Source organism: Alligator mississippiensis, chromosome 7 (assembly GCF_030867095.1).
Source record: "Alligator mississippiensis isolate rAllMis1 chromosome 7, rAllMis1, whole genome shotgun sequence".
Taxonomy (NCBI): domain Eukaryota; kingdom Metazoa; phylum Chordata; order Crocodylia; family Alligatoridae; genus Alligator; species Alligator mississippiensis.
The window spans coordinates 29896993-29918269 of NC_081830.1; the positions used below are offsets into that span (position 1 = coordinate 29896993).

At 43.9% G+C, this 21277-nt stretch overlaps 1 protein-coding gene across 1 annotated transcript in view; it reads right to left on the reverse strand.

The window, feature by feature from the left end:
• Positions 1-1356: 1356 nt before the first annotated feature.
• C7H3orf70 (chromosome 7 C3orf70 homolog) overlaps positions 1357-21277 on the reverse strand; it is a 47317-nt gene continuing 27396 nt past the window's right edge. Inside the window, exon 2 of the mRNA XM_014604566.3 lies at positions 1357-4944. Coding sequence (XP_014460052.1) covers positions 4388-4944 — 557 coding nt within the window. The 3' untranslated portion in view covers positions 1357-4387. The remainder of the gene's footprint in view (positions 4945-21277) is intronic.

The following is a 21277-nucleotide window of genomic DNA, read 5'->3' on the forward strand; positions in this document are numbered from 1 at the left end:
TTGGAGAGTACCCGTGTCTCCCCACCCCAGCTATGCAGAGCTCAGGGACCACTGGTAACAATGCACATAAGGTGAGTGCTTGTTGTCTCTTTGGGACCTTTCCTGTGAGATCACCCAGGGCACTCACCTCTGACACGTAGGCAGCAGCACCAGACCAAAGCACTTCACGCCCATGCTGAAGAATCACAGTTGGTGCAAAGACGGAGGAATCACATTGTTCTTGCAACTCCTTCCTTCCTCTGGACAGCCAACAACTGGAAAAAATAACGACTGAAGCAGAAAGTGACAAGTACATCTTTACTTTTCACTCACTGAACAGATCCATATTCAAGGCAAGTAGGGATCATTCTGCTCGTCTAGCTCAGTGCAGCCCAACCATTGCAGAAGGTGCTACAAATGACGCTCCATACCCTCTTCAAGGTCCATTCTGCCTCCCTTCCTCTGCCTGATCTGCTGCTCTGCCTTCTGCTCCCTCCCCATGCTGCTGCATGCCACACATGGAGGCTATGTCACTTGGGACCCACGTGCTGCCCCCCTAATCTAGCCAGACCCCCTTGTCCAGGAATTCCACCCTCGGACTCCAGCAACGAGCCTACAGCTTCAGCCAGAGATGCTGCATATCACTTAAAAAGAAAGTGATGGAGAATCTGTTGCAACTCTAGGGAGGTCAGAGGCATAACCAAGCAGTACTGCACCATGGGTAACGATGGTACACAGTGCAGAGGCAGTGGAATGCGTCACACAGCCCAAAACACCCAGGAGAAAAAAAGGAAGTGTAATTTTCCCCCACAGCAGCAAACCTCCATATCGCCACTGCTGCTTTGGTCTCTCCGTGGCTGAATCCAGAGTCAGAGCTGAGATGCTGCAGGGAAAGTGCAGGGTAGGGGTGGGAGAGGCACCCTGGCCATTCTGGTCCAAGCCTCATTCCCAAGCAGCGCCCAGGGTTTGTGCTCTCTCACCGGCTTGGGCTCAGGGAAGCTCATGCTACACACCTCTGATTTTGTTGGTCCATAATTAGCCTACCCTGTCTTCTTATTCACATGCTTCCACACCATGAAGAACTGATGCTGGAGTGACTGTTACTTTACCAAATAGAACCAGGACATTGGCTGTTGTGGTTCCTCTGAAATATCTGTGCCAGGTTTGGGTGTTAGGTCTACACTACGTCATGGTTGACAGTAGGCTTCTGTAGAGTTTAGATTATGGATGGTTTGAATACGGATGATCCCGTCTCAGGCAAGGGACTGGACTAGATGACATCCAGAGGTCTCTTCTAGCCCATCTCTATGATTCAATGAACCTTGAAACACTTCCATCTGACAAGGATGATGCAGAGGTATTAATGACAATCAGTGCTTCAGTTGCTTAGTATTTTATTAAAGAGGAAATACATATACACCTACACTTGAAAGAGGACACTCCTTAGTTACTTGCATTAGAAAGACTGACCTAGGTATTCTGTAAAAGAGACTGACCTAAGTCCATACTTGTGCAAAAGAAAAAAAAATCACGTTTGTTTGAGCAGGAAATAGGATACACAAAAAAGCAGGCTGGAAAATGGAATATAAATTAGTGGAGAAAGGTTTTACAGAATTACCTGTTAAAACATTTGCCCAAATCTCAGCCTGCCTTGCACCTGAGAAACTGCACTGTAATGCTACAGGGTGCAACACTGGCTGGGATTTAGCTCATTGTGCTTAAGACTTGAACAGATCCTGGATAAGACAGACACGCAATTTATTAATATTGCTACTTACTGACAGTTTGGAACAAATGCTTCCCGATACAATGATGGTATGGAACCAGTGACAGTCGAGGAGGTTAGGGTAACCTTAGTCATAACTACCCAAATAATTTTCACTAGACACCACAACGACCCTGCTGATAACCAGGGCTTCTTGCTTGAATTCAAAGGAAGATGGTGAGGTCTCCATTTAGGTTACCAAGTTCTCAAGCTGTCCCTTCCATTTTCTGTCCCTATCATGAAACATAATTTGTAATTACTTCTAGTAGTTTTCTTCAGCAAGGCCCCTCTGCTGCTGGATTCCTGAAAGGACACTTCTTCTTGCCCATCAATTGGAAAAGCCACTTCCAGGAGGTTAAGTCAGCCACGCAGGGCACATGATGACAGACTTGCCCGATTCTTGAGAGAGTCATAATACATTTGAAAGATAAAATTAGTGCCATCATATCATTGCATATAATGTTTTCTTCTACCTATAAAACTCAGGAGAATGCTCGAGACAGTACAATACTAAGATTAAAAACCTTGGTTACCCAAGAAAGATAAGCCCCATATTTAAAAAAAATCCTATTTAAATAACTTTAATGCAGTCATCCTTTAAATGTCAGCAAAACGGCATAAGTGCCTGGTAAGAATCTATCTGTTCACGTCCAAGGCCCAAATTCCTCATGTGTTTAACAAGCATTGCACTGTAATTCTTCAAAATTAGAAAACCTATTATTTTTCCTCTCAAAGTGTTATTTTTAGTCTAAAAAGTACAGTATTACTTTATATAACAATTCATGTTAAATTCCTAGCACACACGTACCGTAGTCTAAACATTTTCTAAAGGTGTTGATTACAAAGTGTATAAAATTCAGAATATATTGTGAGGATACAGTGGTAAAGATGTTCCAGTCTACAACACAGAATAAAAGAGTCTAGCAGTGGTAGCTAAAACTGTACATGGTTATTCATTCTTATTCTTGCCAATGCTTTTTGAAAGGTAAACAGCAAACAAAAGACATACGATAAGGCTGTATTTACTGTCAGAAGCAAAATATTATTGTAACAGACCCCAAGCAATTCAGTCATACAGAACTTTTCCAAGAACATTTCCCTATTGTCAAATAGGACTAAACCATAAGGACAAAAAAATGGTTCCTATTTTACCGCCTTGTCTAGGAAAATCTCGTTTCAAAGCCACCCATATCTGATGGCTGAACTGATCAGAGAGACCACGGGACTGAACCTTTATGATCTCCCAATTACTGTACAAAACATGTAACTAGAGGTGTCACAGAATGTGCATGGTATTAATATTGTTGTTATCGGTAACCCCTCTAACCGAAACATATACATGGGCGCGTGCGTGTAGGTGGTGTAAATTTGAAGGAAATGACATAAAATATGAAGAGGTTAGGGTGGTGGGAAAGTAAGCAATCAATTAACTGATTTCTGTCTTGCAGCTCTTCACTGAATCAGGTGCCTCTGGAATTAGCTGAAATTAACACCAGCTGGACACGTTCAGCTCTGGAGTGACAGGCTGGCATACCTCCCAACTTTAACTAAATCCCTAATCAAACCAAAGGTAATTCAGATGGTCAGAGGCATAAATCATAGAAATCATAGAAAATAAGGGTTGGAAGGGACCTCAGGAGGTCACATCTAGTCCAACCCCCTGCTCAAAGCAGGACCAGCCCCAACTAGATCATCCCAGCCAAAGACGGGACAAAACGCCAGTTCAATGCAAGATTGTTCTGTACAGTGCATTCATGGCAATTTGGGGCTGCTTCTGACAGGTCTCTCTCTCACTTTAAGCTATAACTTTACAGCTGACCCCAGAGCAATCTCCATTTTTACAGATCATTTTCTTCCCCAAAACCCAACAGTGCTCTTTCTTTTGGTCAGAAGAGAGAATGGTTGGATCTGGCTAAGCGTCCTCTTAGCTGCGAGAGAATATCTGCTCAGGTCTCACAACCACTCCCTGGCTTCTGAGTCTGCAGATGTGTTATGTGTAACCTGGAGGAGCATTGGAGGCACTTTGCATTCCTCTCTAGCCCACTGAAAGAAGGTTATCAACAGGGTTGGAGAGGAGTCACATTCAGCCCTAGACAAGAGGATGTGCCAATGAGTGAGCCTTTGGCAAGAGGAGATAGAGAATTACCTTGCATCTCCATGCTGGGTGCGCATGTTTGTATGAGAGAAGAAAGTCTACTTGGCTTTCTCACTCTTCAGGCAAAGTGCCTAAGCCTCCCCATGATGCTTTGCAACAATTCCCACATTGTGCAAGTGCATCGCAAACATCCTGGTGGATGAGTGTCAAGCATGGTTCAAGATTCCCGTTATAAATAACTGTAAATGAAGTGACCCAGACTGAGATCAGGCCCACTGCCTGTTACAAGAGGCGTGTAATTTTTTATCATTGCCAAAATGTAGGAGTGGGAGATCTGATTAGTGAGGGAGCTCATTAAAATTAATTGGTAGAATCAGTTATTCAAGCAGCTAACTCACTGATGTGCAAGTCTCAGTGCTACTCTTCTGTGAGGAGTTTGGGGAGTCTCAAGTGCGCTAGAGAAAAGGACTCATCTGAAAGAAAGCAAATATAAATGCTACAAAAGCAACAATCAATAGCATGTGTCAGATGGACACCAATGTGGAGTGTCACACGGTGGTTTCTATCGTCTCAATCACTTCCAGTTCGCACTGTGAGGGAGACAGAAGGGGGCATTCATCTGGTTCCCAACTGCTGTCTGGACTATAATCTTCTTCTGAACTTAGCTCTGCCCCTTCCTCAGTGTCCTCATCACATGACTCCATATAATGAGCCCCCACCGCATTGATCCCAGAGTCTTCAGAGCTGGAAGGGGAAGAGCAGTGATCTATTTTTGGTGTATTGCTTTCTTTTGAGATTAAGGCATTGCGAACAGGGACCTCCTCAGGCTTCATTTTATGGGGGGCAGGAGGAGGTTGCCTCTGGACGTAACACATCTTCCCATTGATGCATTTCACGCGGTAATTGTCAATAAAAAGGTCTGAGATTGTGCAGTACCGTGGAGAGTCTGGGGGCAGTGGTGGCTGGAAGACGGGTGCAAATTTCAAGAAGTGTTCAGTGAGTGAAACAGAGATCTGAATGGTGTTTGTGGACTCCCGGGGTCGGACAGGTATTTCAGTGCTTGGAAGCTGCTCTACAGGAGTCATAGGCTGATAGACATATTTACCTGCAGGAAACACAAAAGCGATATGTAAAAGCCACAATTGCCTTGCACAGACTATATGATCACACCATTACTGATTCACTGACAAAGAACAAACATACATGATGTTTCAAACTGGTTAAGAAATTAAAACATGTAGAAAACTCCCATGAAAAAAAAATTGTAGGCTATTCCCCTCTTTATAAATAGGGATGAGTTCTGAGCAAGGTGTTTATTTTAATTAACCAAATTCTTCTCACCTACTTGTTAATTTTGTTCAATGTTTGAGTGCATTCATTTTCTGAGCATATTTGCATTTTCCTTTTGATAAATCTCAGCACAGCACTGCATCTCCCAGATTCAAGCACAGTGCAAGTGTATTCACAGGCAATAAGTAAGGGAGCTCCCAAATTGTAGGAGTGCCTTTGGCAATTTGATTGTCTAGGTAACTAACAGGAAAATAGGATTATGTTGGCTGTATCGAGGACTCAGAGGCTGAACTGAATAGGGAGCCTGCAACTCTATGCCACAGAAAGGAATAAGGAGAAAGAGAAGAAAAATCAGCACTGCTTAATGACAGCCTGAGAAACCGAAGAATCCTTCAAAGGCCATAAAATGCAGCATTTTGTTTCCATAATAACCTTCCAAAGTCTCAGTATGAATTTCATAAACTAACCTTCCAAAAAGATTTAAGTCAATATGAATTTCACAAGCTATAAAAACTCTAATTACAGAATAGCTAAAAGCATGGGGTTCCAAAAAGAAAAGAAAAATCAAGATGTAAATTAATTTTAATATTCAATACCAGAGCCATAAACAGTGAAGAAAAAGCCTTCCTGTACGCATCTAATAGAATCTGTTTCTATATAGAAATAGATTCTGTAGTCTGGGTACCCAAAATAATGAGTTAGCTAAGCAGCAGTAAAGCCTTTGTGTAAGCAAACAAAATAGCCATTATGTGGCTAATGACAGCTCACCGCACATGCCCCACACCCTGGAAGTTGCATCCACTTTAGTTGGAAGGATTGCTGGTGCTAAAGGACCTAGACTCAGACCATACAGATGCACCGTGACTTCACATGCCCTCCCTACCCTGAGTAATGGGTGCTGACTGTGCTGCCAAGGCTGTGCATGCAATTTGAAATCACAGCCATCTGATCCAGAGGCAAGTACCATAGTAGCACACTGTCATTCACCAAACCGTTACATCTAGGAAAGCAATTTGATATCAAAGCAAAAATACTGATCTAGGCTGTGATTCCCTTCCTTTGCATCTCTCTCCACCTGTCCAGAAGTTTGCCATTCCCAACCTTACGACATAACCACTTTCTCACGGGACTTTTAAAACTGATGATCAAAACTACCCACAGGAAAGCTCCACACCCACAAGAGCAGGGCTCTCCAAAAATCCTGTAAGTTTATGCTCCTTTGATGTCCGCCTCCTACATTCCCTCTCCTGACTCAACTAGTCGAAACTCATACCAAACATGTTGCAGAAGGTATTTCATTTAAATCTCAAAACTCTCTCTCACTTAGGGGGCACTTTCCATGGAGTTGGCATCTGGCCACATTCAGTCTGATTTCTAGACCTGCTTTTGGAACCGTTTTGCTTATAGAAACGCATGACCTTTCTGCAGAGCAAACTGCCTTTTCATGCACGTACCAGCTTCCCTCTGGCATTTCTCACCACGGCATCTGCATGCTTCGTACACAGTAATAAATTATCCTAGAGCTGCCTTTGGGAAGCAGGGAAGCGCCGCCTCCCCTCCATCTTACACATGGGGAGCAGATGGCAACCAACCCCTGAAGTCATGCAGGAAGTCTCTCCTCCTCTCTCTCATATCTCCCAGCTCATAGCCCAGTGCCAGAACCACGCAGTCATTCCTTAGGTGATGCTGGGCCGTTCCTATGTAAAGCTGCCCACTAAGAAGGGCTTTGGGGGAAGGAGACTGTTTCAAAGCGAACATAGGCCCCCATGATGAAAGTGGGACTCCAGAGAAACTAGCAGACAATCTCCTGAATACAAGCACCTCGCCACAACACTGGCGGCAGGGAAGTAGGGGCACTCTTGGGACGTGTGGTACTCACGGAGTGTGACAACTGTTCCCTCTTCTGTCAGCCAGTATACCTTTTGGACTGTCTCTTGGTGTCCCTGAACAATGCCCACAAACAAGCTGGTAAAAGGGCTCTGCTCCATTCACTGCGTATTTTGAACCATATGGCTGTTTTCTTTTTGTTTGAGGAAAAGATTAAAATACAGTGTTGAATAAGCCTAGCCAGAGAATACCATCTTTTAGAAACCCAGGTGGGTGTGGTATGGCATCATAATCCAGCAGAAATTGGGAACACCAGGAGACATGCTGCATTCCTGACTGCACTTGTAGCACCATTTCTCCCTCTCTGAAACACAGGTACCATGACACCCACCCGCAGGTAAGGCCTTTGAGAGCTTTACATTGTAAATATGTTTATATGTGCAGTATTTTTATATTTATGCAGGTGGAGAAACTGTGGCATCTCCATCCTGGGAAGTTTTCAAGAGCAGGTTGGATAGACACTTGGCTGGGATGGTTTAGTTAGGGATGATCACGCTTTGAGCAGGGACCTGTACCTTGTGATGTCCCTTCCAGCCTTACTTTCCATTGATCCTACATATGTGTATATATACACACACGTATACACACAGGCACACACACATGCTACTTACAAACATATTATCCCCATGACGGCAGTTGGGTATTAATAATATATTTTAAGGGCTGCTTAGCTGGTCTATAACATACATAATTCTGACCAGTCAAGTATAAAGGTTTGAGCATCTAGGATTTCTTCTGCTGTTGCCGTCAGTCTAAACAGAAGGCCTGGTCCTACTGGACACGCACCTTGCTGGGGTCATCTGATCACAGCAGTCTTTTCTTTCCTGCCTAAGAGTATGGGGGCTGGACCTGATGATCTTATGAGGTCCCTTCCAGCCCCTAACTTCTATGGGTCTATGAATCTATCCAGAGGTTCTGGTTAAGGAGGTCAGTGCTCCAGTCTTGTCTATAGCCTGTCAAGTTCCTTAGTTTTGCAGTTCTATTTTGTTCTTTAGGGTTTATTTTAAAGACTGGAAGTGGTACAGTAGAAGCTATTCCACATCCTTCCACCTCTTGGCATTTCTAAGGGAAGACTGCATTGCAAGGCACTGCTGGCGACCACATACAGACGTGCATTTGAAGCACTCTGAACCTTGAAGTGATTCTAATTTGGAATGCTTCAGCACCATGCAGATATGCGGTGCCACCTCTCCCCTTCCCTGTGACCGTCAGCACTTCAAAATGGCCATGAAAGCATGCAGTGGCACTCCTCTCCAGCTACGGGGGTGCATGCAATTCCTGAATGTCTCTGCTCCTGAGGACAGCTGAGTAGAAAGGAGAGGCAACCCTCTCCTTTGCCCTCAGGAAGACTTGGGAGCAGAGCATTGTAGGATGCTGGAGGACAACTGAAGGGTGCTGACATTTCAGGAAATGCTTCAGATATGTTCCTTTTCTTACTAGGGCCATCTTCTAAATGGTTCTTTGGCTGTGCCCACCTGTACCTTTGCAGATTGGAGCACCTCAAAGGTACTCGAGCAGCATGTCTGTCTGTGACTTGGGCATCACATTTTAGTAGGATTCCTTAAAAATAAAACAATCTTTGACATGAGCAGAAAAAACATTAAGATAACAAAGGTGGAATATTTCAGATGGGAAATATTCAGGTGGCTGAGTTGTTCATTTCCTTGCTTGTCCAATTTAACGTAGGCCCAGATACGTGGTTTGTGTAGCAGCCCAAACTGCTTCAGAGCAAACCATCTTTCTATGCAAAAGACTAAAAAGTCTCTGCCAGTTTCTCTGTGCATTAATGAGCTGGGTTGCACGATGGTGAAGGGACATACCTGCCACAATAGATTTATGTCAAACATAAAATAAAGCCTTCTGGGAAGGGCTTCGCTGTAACCAAAGGAGTTATGCCGAGATTAAGGTAGGAATATTCTTTCCGACCAAGCTCTGTCTGCTCTGATAGCATGAAAGGAATACACGAGGTTGGAATATAGCCTAAACCACGAGATAACTGGTCTCAATGATTTCTATGTTCCAACAGAAAGCTTGGCCTTTCTGTCCTTCCTGACAGCCCTTCCCTTACTTGGGTTTCTGAGTCTTGCTGAATGTTATTCTAATTTTCCTTTTTGCTGTTTACTGACTTAGGCTATGCTTTTGATTATTAAGTGTTAGCTAGAATTTTCCATTCCTATGGGTGGATCTGAGGAGTAGGAAGGAAAGAGAGGGAGTCACTGAAGGAATCAGTAACAAAAAGAGGTGTGCTACAGATAGGGACCAGCAGGAGGAAAAAAACCAAGAGAGAGAAATAGAAAGAAAGAGAAAAGGAACACAGTGCAGGAGAAGGGAAAGGGGGAAAAATTACCCAAAGAGAAACATAGAAGACAGTTCAGGGAAATGGACACATTGGCTGCATCCACACAAGCATGGATGTTTGGTTCCCCAGGGACAAGAAGCAGTGGCACACCTTGTGCTGCTGCTACTTGTCCTTGGGGAATGCCCATGCCATGTGCCCTCTTGTGCACAGCAAGTTACCCTGGGTGGGGTAAGGGAGGCTGGGGCCCCAGCAGGCTTACCTGGAGTCCTGGTGGCCTTGGGGAGCTGCAGTCACAATGCTCCTGCAGCCACGCATGGCTTCAGCAGGCCAGGCTCTGGTTTTGGGCAGCATATGCTACTGTCATATGTGGCACCTGGCTTTTTTAAGGTGTGGCTTTTATTGACCCCAGGATCTCCTGGGGTCAACACCCCTCCCCCCCCCCCATTGCTGCAAGGTAGCAGCATGGGGAATGCCTGCAGGCTCAGTGTGTGGCGCTGTAAACAGGTCTGCGGTGCCACATACAGCACATCCACACTCGTCTGGATGAGGCCATTGAGTTCTGTTACAGGATAGAGAAGGCTGAGCAAAGTCAGATTAAGAGAAAAAGCAGGAAAGCTGCAGAAAGGAGGTCTGGTGAGACAGCATTTGGCAAATAGATTGGATTAATTTCACTTGTATTCACTGAACACTTAAGTCAAATACTTTTTGCACATGGTCTGTTGGATCAACTATTTGCTAAATGTGTGGTTGGACAAAATCCAATGAAATTCAGATACACTGGGAAAATATTTTTCCTCCAATTTCATGAGAGCTGGCTGGAAAGCAGAGAAACCACCCCCTTCATTTGCCAATTTCTATTTTAAGAGAAATGGTCAGCACCCTCCACATTTGATGGTCCCTACTACTTTGTTACATTTGTTGTACTCCATTTGAGTAAATTGCCATGAAAGTACCGTTAAGTATAGTACATACAAGCAGAACAGGACTCTTAGCCTTTACAGTGCTTTGGGGTAGAGGAGTCGTGGGACAGTTCAGTCCTGGCCTAACAGTTCCTGTGTTTCTAGCAAGCTCTTGTGACAGCCAGAATAGGAGGGAGGCCCTGAGGAGCTCCAAGAAGAGCTTGGCTTCTTGTAAGCTTGCACCAGCCCAACCAGCACTCCTAAATTAGCAAACACTGAAGGTGCCCTTGGTCTTCAAAGTTACACAAAGGTTTGGGGAATCCAAAAATCATGGATAAGTCAGCCACTGGCTGGGGTAGCTTTTGGTAACACTCAGTACACAAGCCCCAATGAGGCAGCGTATTTGGAACCAAAAACCCAATGTTTGAAACTCTGACATTCACCCATATTTAGTGACATATTTGGGGTGCCTCTGCTTGCTCTTTTATACAAAATGAAGAGCAAGAAAAACACTTTTTAACAGTGACATTGAATCCAGTCCTTGAAGTGGGTCTAGACGCCAGGAGGCATGCCTGGGGAAAGCCTTGGTGAAGGGAAAATTTTAAAATGAACATGACAAAAGAAATGATGAAACGGGAGTTCATTTTTCACTTACGTTTATTTAAAATGGCTGCTACTGGTGGAGAGGGTCATAGGAGCTAGTGAGGGAAAAGAAGAGGAGGCTTTTAGCCCTGGGTCACTAGGAGTATATTTGAAGAGTATATAACATCAATTAGAGCAAGCTGGAACATTTAGTTTGCATGGGAAAAACAATCACTGCCACTTGAATGAATGCATAGATGTTAGACGGAAGAATGCCTTCAGCACCATACGCACTTTTTCACTACTGGTGGCCAAGTAGGGAAAATCCATGGAAAATATACTGTGAACCTTAAGTTTAGCAAATACAACTCTGTGGGTAAGAGATCAAACCTAGTGTATTCAAATGATAGTGCTGGGACTTGGAGTCTTTGGACTCAAATGGAATCAGAAGGAGCGTGCACTTGATCGTACATCATTATATATTATGATATGTAATCAGAGCATAAACACAATGAGAAAGTCTAGAATTTCTGTTTGCGTTTTAAACCCGGAAAGCCCACTTTTCTAGATGCACATTGAAAAATTCCCATAAGGGAAGCTGTGGTTAGATACAACTCTCTCACAAGGAAGGTAGTAAAACACTGGAACAGGTTACCCGAAGAGGTGGTGGACTCTCCATCCTTGGAGGTTTTTAAGACCCAGGTAGACAAAGCCTTGGCTAGGATGATCTAGCTGGGGATGGCCCTGCTGTGAGCAGGGGTTGGACTAAATGTGACCTCCTGAGGTCCCTTCCAGCCCTCATTTTCTACGATTCTATGACAGAGAGTCTAAAATGACTCTTCTGGCAGAAAAGCTGATATCAAAATGGGGGTGGGGAGAGATCAGGTGTTGTCTGAGGGATTTGCTGTTTGCTGCTGCATGCTGCTAGCGATAGCATAATTCACAACATGTCTCTGAAAACTGCCGTGCTGGCACTAATTTCGGAGGAGAGGAAAACAGTGGCTATTCAATGAACAGAGGATTACCAGCTGAGTTGTTTGACCTCAGAGGAGCTGAAAATATGTTCAAACATTCCAAGGGCGAGCCATAAAGCGCAGCACAATGGTGAGCAAGAAAGTCTCTCAACAAAAGGTTTGCAGCCCTGGAAAAGCACCATATGCAACAAAAAATAATTTAAAAAGCTTGTGCCTTAACTGATTTCTGCCACTGTCAATGCCACCTCTAGCTTCCCTTTAAAAAGCAAAAAAATGCTATCTTTTATTTAAAAAAGAAAAGAAGAAGCCAGCAGCTATGTTTTAGGCTCCCACTGAAGATGTGTTTAAAATAAAACAAGAAAAACAATATGAAAAGATTGGGGGGGGGGGGGGGTTATGACTGGTTACCATTAAAAAAATCAGGGCACCAATCACAGCAGCAGGACCGATCCGTCAGGGTGGATGTGCTAAAAAGGGTGATGCCCAGAACGATGGTTGAGGAATTAATTACGGACAAAAGCCGCAATAACAAAATAATAGAAGTTAAACTCCTTAATCTCAATAATGAATGGAAATGTAACCAGCCCTGCTGTGTGCCTTTGCAAAGAAAAACTGATTGGAATTTTAAATGGGATAACCTTCAACTTAGTGAAGATAAAATCTTCCAACCATTGCAGCTTTTTGGGACTGGTGGGTACAGTCTTTTCATAAGAAAGAAATCAGGCAAAACCACATTTCTCTTCTCTCTCAAAGGCCACATCCACCGGTTCCATTATCAAGGACACGGAGCTGAGTCAACTGCCACTGAATCAAACAGTAGCTTTTCCATTGTGCTTAGAGTTGAAGCAAACCCTTACTGAGATATGTTTTTCCCCAGCACCTGGCTTTTTAACTATTTATCTTTTTACACATTTTAATTCATTGTCTACTTTTAATCAGTTACTGCAGGGCTGTTCAACTGAGGGCCTGGGGGCTCCACGTGGCCCCTGGGCTCCCAGTCCAAGCACCGTTCTCCCCACCACTGGCAGCTGTTGCTACTGGAGTCTCTGCTCCTCTTCCCTTCTATCTTCTACTGCCTGACCCCACCTGGCTGCATGGCTAGGGGGGCAGGGGTACTATATGGCGCTGCATGGGGTGCTGACACGGTCCAGTGGTACACAAGCTTTGCCCCTAAATTACAGCCACTCCCTGGCTCTTCTGTGGATGTCCCTTCAGGACTGAACCTCTTCCTCCCTATGCCTCGGGAATGTCAAACCTCTCCATGGCTCAGGAGAATAAAAACGATGTGGACCCATGTGGCGCAGCCATGCTGTAACATTAATGGTTTGTACAAAAACAAGCACTAGACCAGGTGGACACACAGCAAGTGGCCTACTGGGACCCTTGCCACTTCTGCATGCCTAAAAGATGTAGATCTGCAAGTCAAATGCAAGCACAGTAGACACAGGCTATGGTCTTCTCTTGTGGACATGCATGTTTTGGATCAAAAAAATCCAATTCCTACATTCAGTGGAATACAGAATTCACTGTTTCAACCCTGCACCAGCGATGTTGTGGCGAAGTCCCAAACTGGCTCTGTAGTTCAGCTTGCATACTAAAAAGCACTTAAAACCTGAGGCTTGTCTTATGAAGTTTTTGAAACTTGGCTGTGGCTGAAGCTCATCTGTGGCTGTATATGACTGTCCCAAGCTGGCCAAGAGGGGAATGCTGAGATGAGGTAAGAGTCAGGGTTTTCTGTTCAGATTCAGGGCAATTTTTTAGCTGTGTCTTGTTACAACTTAAAGTGTGCAACCAGCCACAAACACAAAATCGGAGATCTCCACCACGTGTTACTTTTCTCAGCCAGACTTTAATCCCACAACAGAGGTGAGTTTGTGCACCACTGATAAGACACTGGCTGCATTTCGACTCCTTCATGCGTTCACCTCGCCCGGCTTAATCTTTAAAACATGTGCAAAAAATTAATGCATGGAAAATTGCTGTTCATTGTGAAACAGTTCAGGTTGCTCCACACAAAATGCCTGACAGTTAATCCATGGAGCAGTCCATTCCCCTCCACCTGCAGACAGACAGCTATACAGCCACAACTGATGCACACCACAGACAACACACAGCAACCTGAATTGTGCTGGGATGCTGGTTTTCCATCAACTCCTCTACCAAAGTACTCCCTGCCAATGCCCCAGAGCACTAAGCCTCCCCTGCATAGTGACTAGTGCTGGGAAAAGGCAGCATGCAGGAAGGGCAGAGTCATGGTGTCTGGTCTGTGGTATATGGTGGACTGTGCCCGTGGGAGGAGGACAGGACCCATGCAGGCAGGTGGCTGAGTTGTTCATTTCCTTGCTTGTCCAATTTAACGTAGGCCCAGATACGTGGTTTGTGTAGCAGCCCAAACTGCTTCAGAGCAAACTACTCATGTACTGTATTAATGAAACAGACTGTGACTGCTCTATTGACAACGCTCCCGGCTCTGACACTTTTTTAGCTGAGTTAATTGCTACCAGAAATATTCCTTTGACAGGAATGATAACTTTTACCTAGGGGCCTGAGTGGAGGTTTGCTGACACGACAGCTTCCATGCAGGACACACGGCAGAGGAGGAAGCCACTTTACAGCTCATGACAACTTGCTGTGTGTGGCCGGAAAGATAGTCTAGAGCTTCGTTGAGAAGCATCTTTATGCTGTGGCGCTGTGCACTACGTGTACATGTACATCTCCCAAATGCTCTGGGATGGTACCTTCATTTGTGTTAGCAACTTCACCTGTCTGGTATGGTATTGAGGGCAGCTTCACTGCATGCTGCTTTCAAAAAGGAAAAGGATGGCTGTTTTCCTGCTCTGGTACAAGAAAACCGCATGTGACAGACCCTGCCCTGGGTGAGGCTGTGGCCCACGCTCTGCTGTCAGGAGCAGAGAGAAAGTATATCATGACTGCACACTCTTTTAATACCCCCCACCCTGCTCCTAAGATGCCTTAAAACAGGACCTTTCCCACCAACAACATTCAGAGGAATAGATTTTTAATTACTTTGATATAAACAAACCGTGGGCCCTGGGTTTTGCTCCCAGCTGAGCTCTCTTTCTGTATACTCTTTCTTTACCTCCTCTTTTGGAAAAATCTTTATTAAAAGTGCAGTGCATCATCCTTGACTCTTCACGGAGCGTGGAATTCCTCCCACAAATGCTCTCCTTTTATTTCATTGCCTCTTCTTCCTCCCACTGTATTTTCTACCCTTTCAATAATTTTATTTTTTCCTCTGCTCCAGCAAGCGCCTTGCTGCACTTGCTCTGTCTCTCACTGCCCTCCTCCTATAAATTCATTCCCCAGATTTATGTCTGTGTCAAACACGCTTGCAGAAGAGCTCTCTCTTTTTCCTTGGGGTTGGGAATTTCGTTTTTTTTTCACGTTCATTCTCAGTTCTACCTTCATTTTAAGGCAAATCATATCTCAACCCTCCATCTGGAGACTCGCTGTGGGCTGCCGTTTGAACCTGGACTGCTGACTCTTCCCAAATTTAGCCCAAGTCAGACAGCAAGTGCGAGGCACTGGGAAAGAAGATGCAGCTCTCTCCTGCATCTGCCTACGCCTGGACATTTGCAGACTCCCTTCTGCATGGGGCTACCCCATAAATGATGGTCACACTGGTCATGTGTTAGGGAGCAAAATATGTGCTCATATGCAGCAAGGACAGAATATGCTGGGTTTATAAATTAAAATCAACCTTCTCCGCAAACAGTCACTGGCATTGGAGAAAGGCCCTGCTGAAACATGCTGTTTCCAATGGAATGGCAACGTACTGCCTTATTACGAAGCATTAAATAGAGACAACTGTGTGCCTAATGGAAGGTGCCCTTGGGATCCAGCCCCCCTGAAGGCTTCATGATGAAGAAACAGGGCCTGTGGCCAGGACTGATAGACATGGCCTCTGCAAAAAGACTTCACAACATACAACTAGATGTTATCTTGACTGTCTTGAACTGAAAGCAGCTTGTGTGACCAGACCATGGCAATGCTGCAGATTCAGACTTTTCTAGTAAATTTGACACAGAATACAAGCATGACCTTCCTTTTCCCGTTGACCAAGCTAAGGGAAAAAAAGTAAGCGAAGAGAATCACTGTTGAGCATACAATGCTTATAACATTCAATGGTCATAACTGGAGGGTAGAGTCATTCAAAAAAATGGGTAGCATTTAATAAGAGAAACAACTAACACACTAATTATCCTAATGCTAACTTTTATTCCAAGCAAAGAAAAAAAAGCGGTGAAAAGATGTACCTATAAATGACCAAATCAGCCACTATTGGTGGCAAGATTATTAGCACCTCGTTACAGGCCTCATATTTTAACAGAGTGCTTCTTAAGAGTAGAGGAAATCATGCAGCAACATTATTAAGCAGAGCAGAGTACAAAAATGACCACTCCATTCTGCAGTTTCCCTCCCGATTGAAAAATACCATTGCCATAAGTCCTATAAGAAGCCTTCTGGTGTGGAATTTAAACTGCAGCCCAACACGCAATTCTGTTAATATGACCTGATTTTTGGGAACGTGGAGCAGCTGGAGCTTCCATCAAGTTTAATGCGGACCAAGGGCGCTTTAATACCTAGTCTTGCCCCCATTTTAAACAGCTGTACTTCAAGATCTATGGGACTGTAACAAGGCCAACCGAAACTGAGGCTCCAACAGAGCTACTGGGAAATGCTAACAGAGTCTTTAGTACAAGGGGACATTTCCTGAACAGGTCTTTGTGAGTGCAAAGCTCAACAGGCACAATGGGTAAACAGGATTTCAAGATGCAGGCTTGCAAATTCTGCAAAGAAACCAGTTCCAAAGGGCTCCTTGCCTGGCTGCCTGCAGGGGTCTGTGTAGGCAGGAAGACGGAAAGATGCAGAGGCAGCATCCACTGCACACTGCCTCTACAGAAATGCTATTGCCTGGGCCTTTGGCTTCTGGAGAGTCATGAGAGCTCTCTGAACAAGCCAGCGGGAGGGGGGAGGATTTCACCACAGCCCAGGAGGGCACCTTGAAAAATACCATGGCAGCAGCAATGATTGCAGTGCGAGTGTGCTGATTTCGAGCCTATAATATTTGTCTGTAACTGCAAATAACATGGCGCTTGCATACTGTGACGAGAAGGACTCTCTAAGGATCCGGATGGGTGGATAACTGTTTTCTTAATACAGTTATTTAGATGCATAACACGGGTGCCCCTCGTGTGCTCTTAGAACCTTTACAGATCCATTTATTTGCACAAAAGATACTTTTAATAGACAGTGCAACTCTTTCAAAAAACAGATATACAAATGTCCCCAGAAAACATAAAATAAACCTCACTCTCTAGCAGGCACAGTAGTACTGAAGTCCCTCTAACCCTCTTCCCAGCTTGTTCACAAATTCCTGGGAGGAAAACTAGGTGCTGTATGTAGGATGCCCAGAAGGTCCAGACAAGGATATATAAGGTGGTTTGGACAGGGATGATCCTGCCTTGAGCAGGGGTCTGTATTAGATGACCTCCAGAGGTCCCTTCCAGCCCCTATTTCTCTATGATTTTAAGCAGACCCAATAAGTTAACACGTTCCTCTGTCAGGCTCACATTTTGGACTTTGAAGTCACACAAGCACATAAGATTTTTTTTAATCATTATTTTTAATAAAAGCATGCATGTTCTCTCTGGCTATATTACTGAAATTGTGTGCAAGCGCTATTGGAAGGCATATCACAACAGTTACTTCTGCACACGCAGAAAAATTACTCAACAAAACCCCACTGGAATTAAGCCAGTAGGTCAGGCTTCTACTGATCTGTTTGTTAATTGAGCAGTCTATAGGCATCCTCCCCCACCAACCTTACCCCCCCCCAACATACACAGCAGCAATTTCTGTTGCTAATTTGGAGTAATCTAACCATGAAATAAGCAGAGGTGCTGCTTAAACATTCTCTTCTCTACTTGTATTGGTCCCAGCATTGCAATTTACCTTTGACAGTCGATAACGTGGCTTGCATATGAAAACCTGCCTTTCAGCTGTTGGGTTTCTCAGAGTAACTCCCCAATTCATGCCCTCTCAGAAGACCAGCTCTAAGGATTTTCTTAATGATAAGACAAGACTAGAACAACAGGAACTACACTGCAATTTAGAAAATGCCTAAAGACTATAAGGATATTAAACTGTGTGCTCTATTAATGGGAAATCTGTTTGTGTGTAAGGAGGTGTCTAGAGTTCCCTGTGAACGGACGTGTCGGGGGTATGTTGCTGAACTATAATGCTTGGTTTTTCAGGAAGTCTTTGGCATTTTGGAAAAGCTTCACCCACATGATTTTGAGGCTTAAGAGATGGAGGGCCCCCAAAAGTCACTGAGGCTCAGGACATGTCTTCATCGCATGCCTTCAGTTCTTACCTGAGTATAACTCATGTTCTGTCAGCGCACAAAAATCTGTACCCCAAGTGCAGCACTACTCTGCATCCTACCTAATTGATCCATAAAGAGGTATGGGCTAAGGCAAGCGTGCACTGACATTCATGTAGCTAATGAAGCCACTCTATGATATGGACACCAGGCCTGAGCTAATTAGAGAAGGGACCATGGTGCTTTTGCAAATTATACTCCTTGTGCCTAGTAAGCAATTTCATTAATGCAGTGCATTTGCAAACTCTACAAAACCTTTGTACTAGACCAGCATGGTACAATACCATATTTACTCACGCACGACATGTACATTCCCCAATAACTACTGGAAATTGGGATGTGCGTCTTAAACAAGGAAATACAGGAAGCAGAAGGCCTGATCACATGAGATCCAAGCTGCCTGTGCCCTCTTATTTAGCCAGGTGGGAAGTCAGTAGCACCTGCCAAGTCAGCAGAGAATTGATCCTGCTAGAGCCAGACTGCCCAGAACCTTCTTGTTGAGCCAAGTGAATAGCCAGTAGCGACTGCTGCAACTAGGGGGTTAACAGAGCAGCCACAGGATCCCCTCCTCCACCCTTACTGTAGCTGCCTGTGTTTTCTCTGCAAAAATACTTACCATATTTTCAAGGAAAGACTTTTTTTTTCTTCATTCCACCTAAACAAGTTGAGTGTCTTACTTGGGGCTGCGTGGCATACAAGGAAATAGAGTATGCCACTGATCACTCCTAAAACTTTAGCACAAATACTGCAGCATTTTCCTAACATTTCACAATTCAAGATGTTACCAAAATAAAAGAAATAATGCCCTTTTCTCCAGCTATAGCAGACCCTGATGGAACAAGGCTGAGAAAAAAAGAAGCAGCACTTGCTGAATGTTTATACATCACAGCACATGGCATCCCTTGCCAAGGTTTCAAACATGAATGCATACAGTGAATATAAGTGAATTTTGGAACTGCCTGTTTGTTGAGATTTTAAAATTACAGCCCCCATGACTTTAGACTCTTCCTTTCTCAACATTTGTTTTTACTCTCCAGTCCATAACAATGAGTTCACACACTATCCTTCACAGGTTTGCCCAAAGCTATTCCATATCTGTAAAAAAAACCCCCAAAAAACAAAAAAAAACCCCAAAAACTTAATTAAAAAAAATTAGAATTCCACAAAGCAAATCAAACCCACTATAAAAGTACAGTCAAATAACATACACAACTCAGCACATGGCTTTTAGACATGAATACAAAGGAAATGATGAGCATAAATTCCTTGACCTTTAAGCCATAGGATGCCTTTACATTAAACATCAATTTAAGAAGTGTTCATCGAATAACTGCCTACTACCAGGACCAAAGGAGTTATTCAGACAGCTTCAGAGAAGCCAACTATGAACATCATCAGATCTTAATGCAATTACAGTAAAACCTGGTTAATTCGTCACTCCAAGGGCATTGGGTTGGATGTAGTTATGACTGATGACAAATAATCCATGAATGACTAATTAGCAGAAGTTAGCCATTTACAGCTTTGGGGAGCTGTATTTTGCATATCACATCAAGACACAGCAACAAATGATTTTTGACACTTAGAAGGATGAAAAAAAAAGTACTGCAAAATTTCCAAGTGCACACCATACACACTCTGGCCTGCTGCGTGAGAAACCTATGATTTTAGAAATAAAGGCTTAGAGCAAATTTCTGTCTATAAAGGTGAATATCTACTCTGCCTTCTTACTAAAAAGTCAGAGTGTTCACTACATACAGCTGACAGGGATATGATGAAGTGAAAGAATCAGTCAAAAATGTTTACTTTGTGCATTCACATGTACTTGCTGCCAAAAATCAAAGATAATTCTGCAAAATCATCTATGATTTGTTGAGTCAAAAAAAGTTGTAAAGTATCCAACGTTCTGTGAGCCTCTGCTAGTTTGACAAGTGCTGACCAGTTATCAAAAGTAAATTCTATTGTGATTTAGTATGCGTGTATGTTTGGAAATAACTAATTACCCTTTATTGGATGACAAGGAAGTTGGAGTGTTTTGTGTACAGATGACTAGAAACCTGGCACTATAGCAAGAGGAATATACAAGAAAAGTAGTTAACACATGCCTTTGAATGCTATTTACTGTATGAAAAAATTCAAAATAGGTTGGTTAGAACTCTGTCCATATGGGCTAGGAGGGCCTTTTCTAATGCCTTGGAGGCACAAAAGGTTCCCAGAAACCCCGCTGCCAAACACAGGCTTTCAGACCCTGTGCAGAACTGGCAGATGGTCTGCACAGCTACTTCCATCACAACAGAGAAGTGAGCATTCCTGAAATGAGAGGAATTGCAAACGCACCTGGCTGCAGCTCACATCTGAAAGAAACTCTCCCTCTTGTGCGTGGATGGTGTGGGCACACACAGCTGTGATCAAGCATGCTGACACCTTGGTTGATACAAAAAAAAAAGTGCTGGACTTATGTTCTAAGAGCTCTAGTCTACCAGAAATCTGCTCATTTACCTGTGTAGCTTACAAAGTAAGGTTTATCAAACTGGGCTGGGGAGTGATACTACCAGAAAGAGAAAGCAGAATTTTCCTGTTGAACCTATTGAAGGAGTCTCCGGCACCACTTCATCATGGAAGAGAAAGTGGTTCAGTGGAGGGTCTGCTTTGTAGCTGTCACTTTATTCATAACAAGGTTTTTATTTTTGTGCAGATCTGGAGAAGGGCCATGAGCTACAGCTCAAGATACCTGCCCTTGTGATCCTTACACACCAGTCTGCAGAACAGCTGAGCATGCTGGATGTTAAGCCCTTGATAAATCTGCCTCCGTATTTTGGTAGCCACCTAGGAACTAAGCCTTTCCATATCCTGCGTAATAGGACAGCAAACAAAAAGTGGCATTTTTGCCCTGGGACTGAGGGGCTATCTAGCTTCCCAAACAAAACCCACCTAGAATAAAAATGACTTCAAATTACACTGGGGTTTAAGCCAGTGATAAGATAGATCAATGGCATATTTATGAAGGTTAGAAGATGAGGAGGAACACTGACTATCAGCTTGTAAGAGTGCATTAGTTGTCAACACAGTAACCACAACACACTTCCCCATGACCAGTGTGG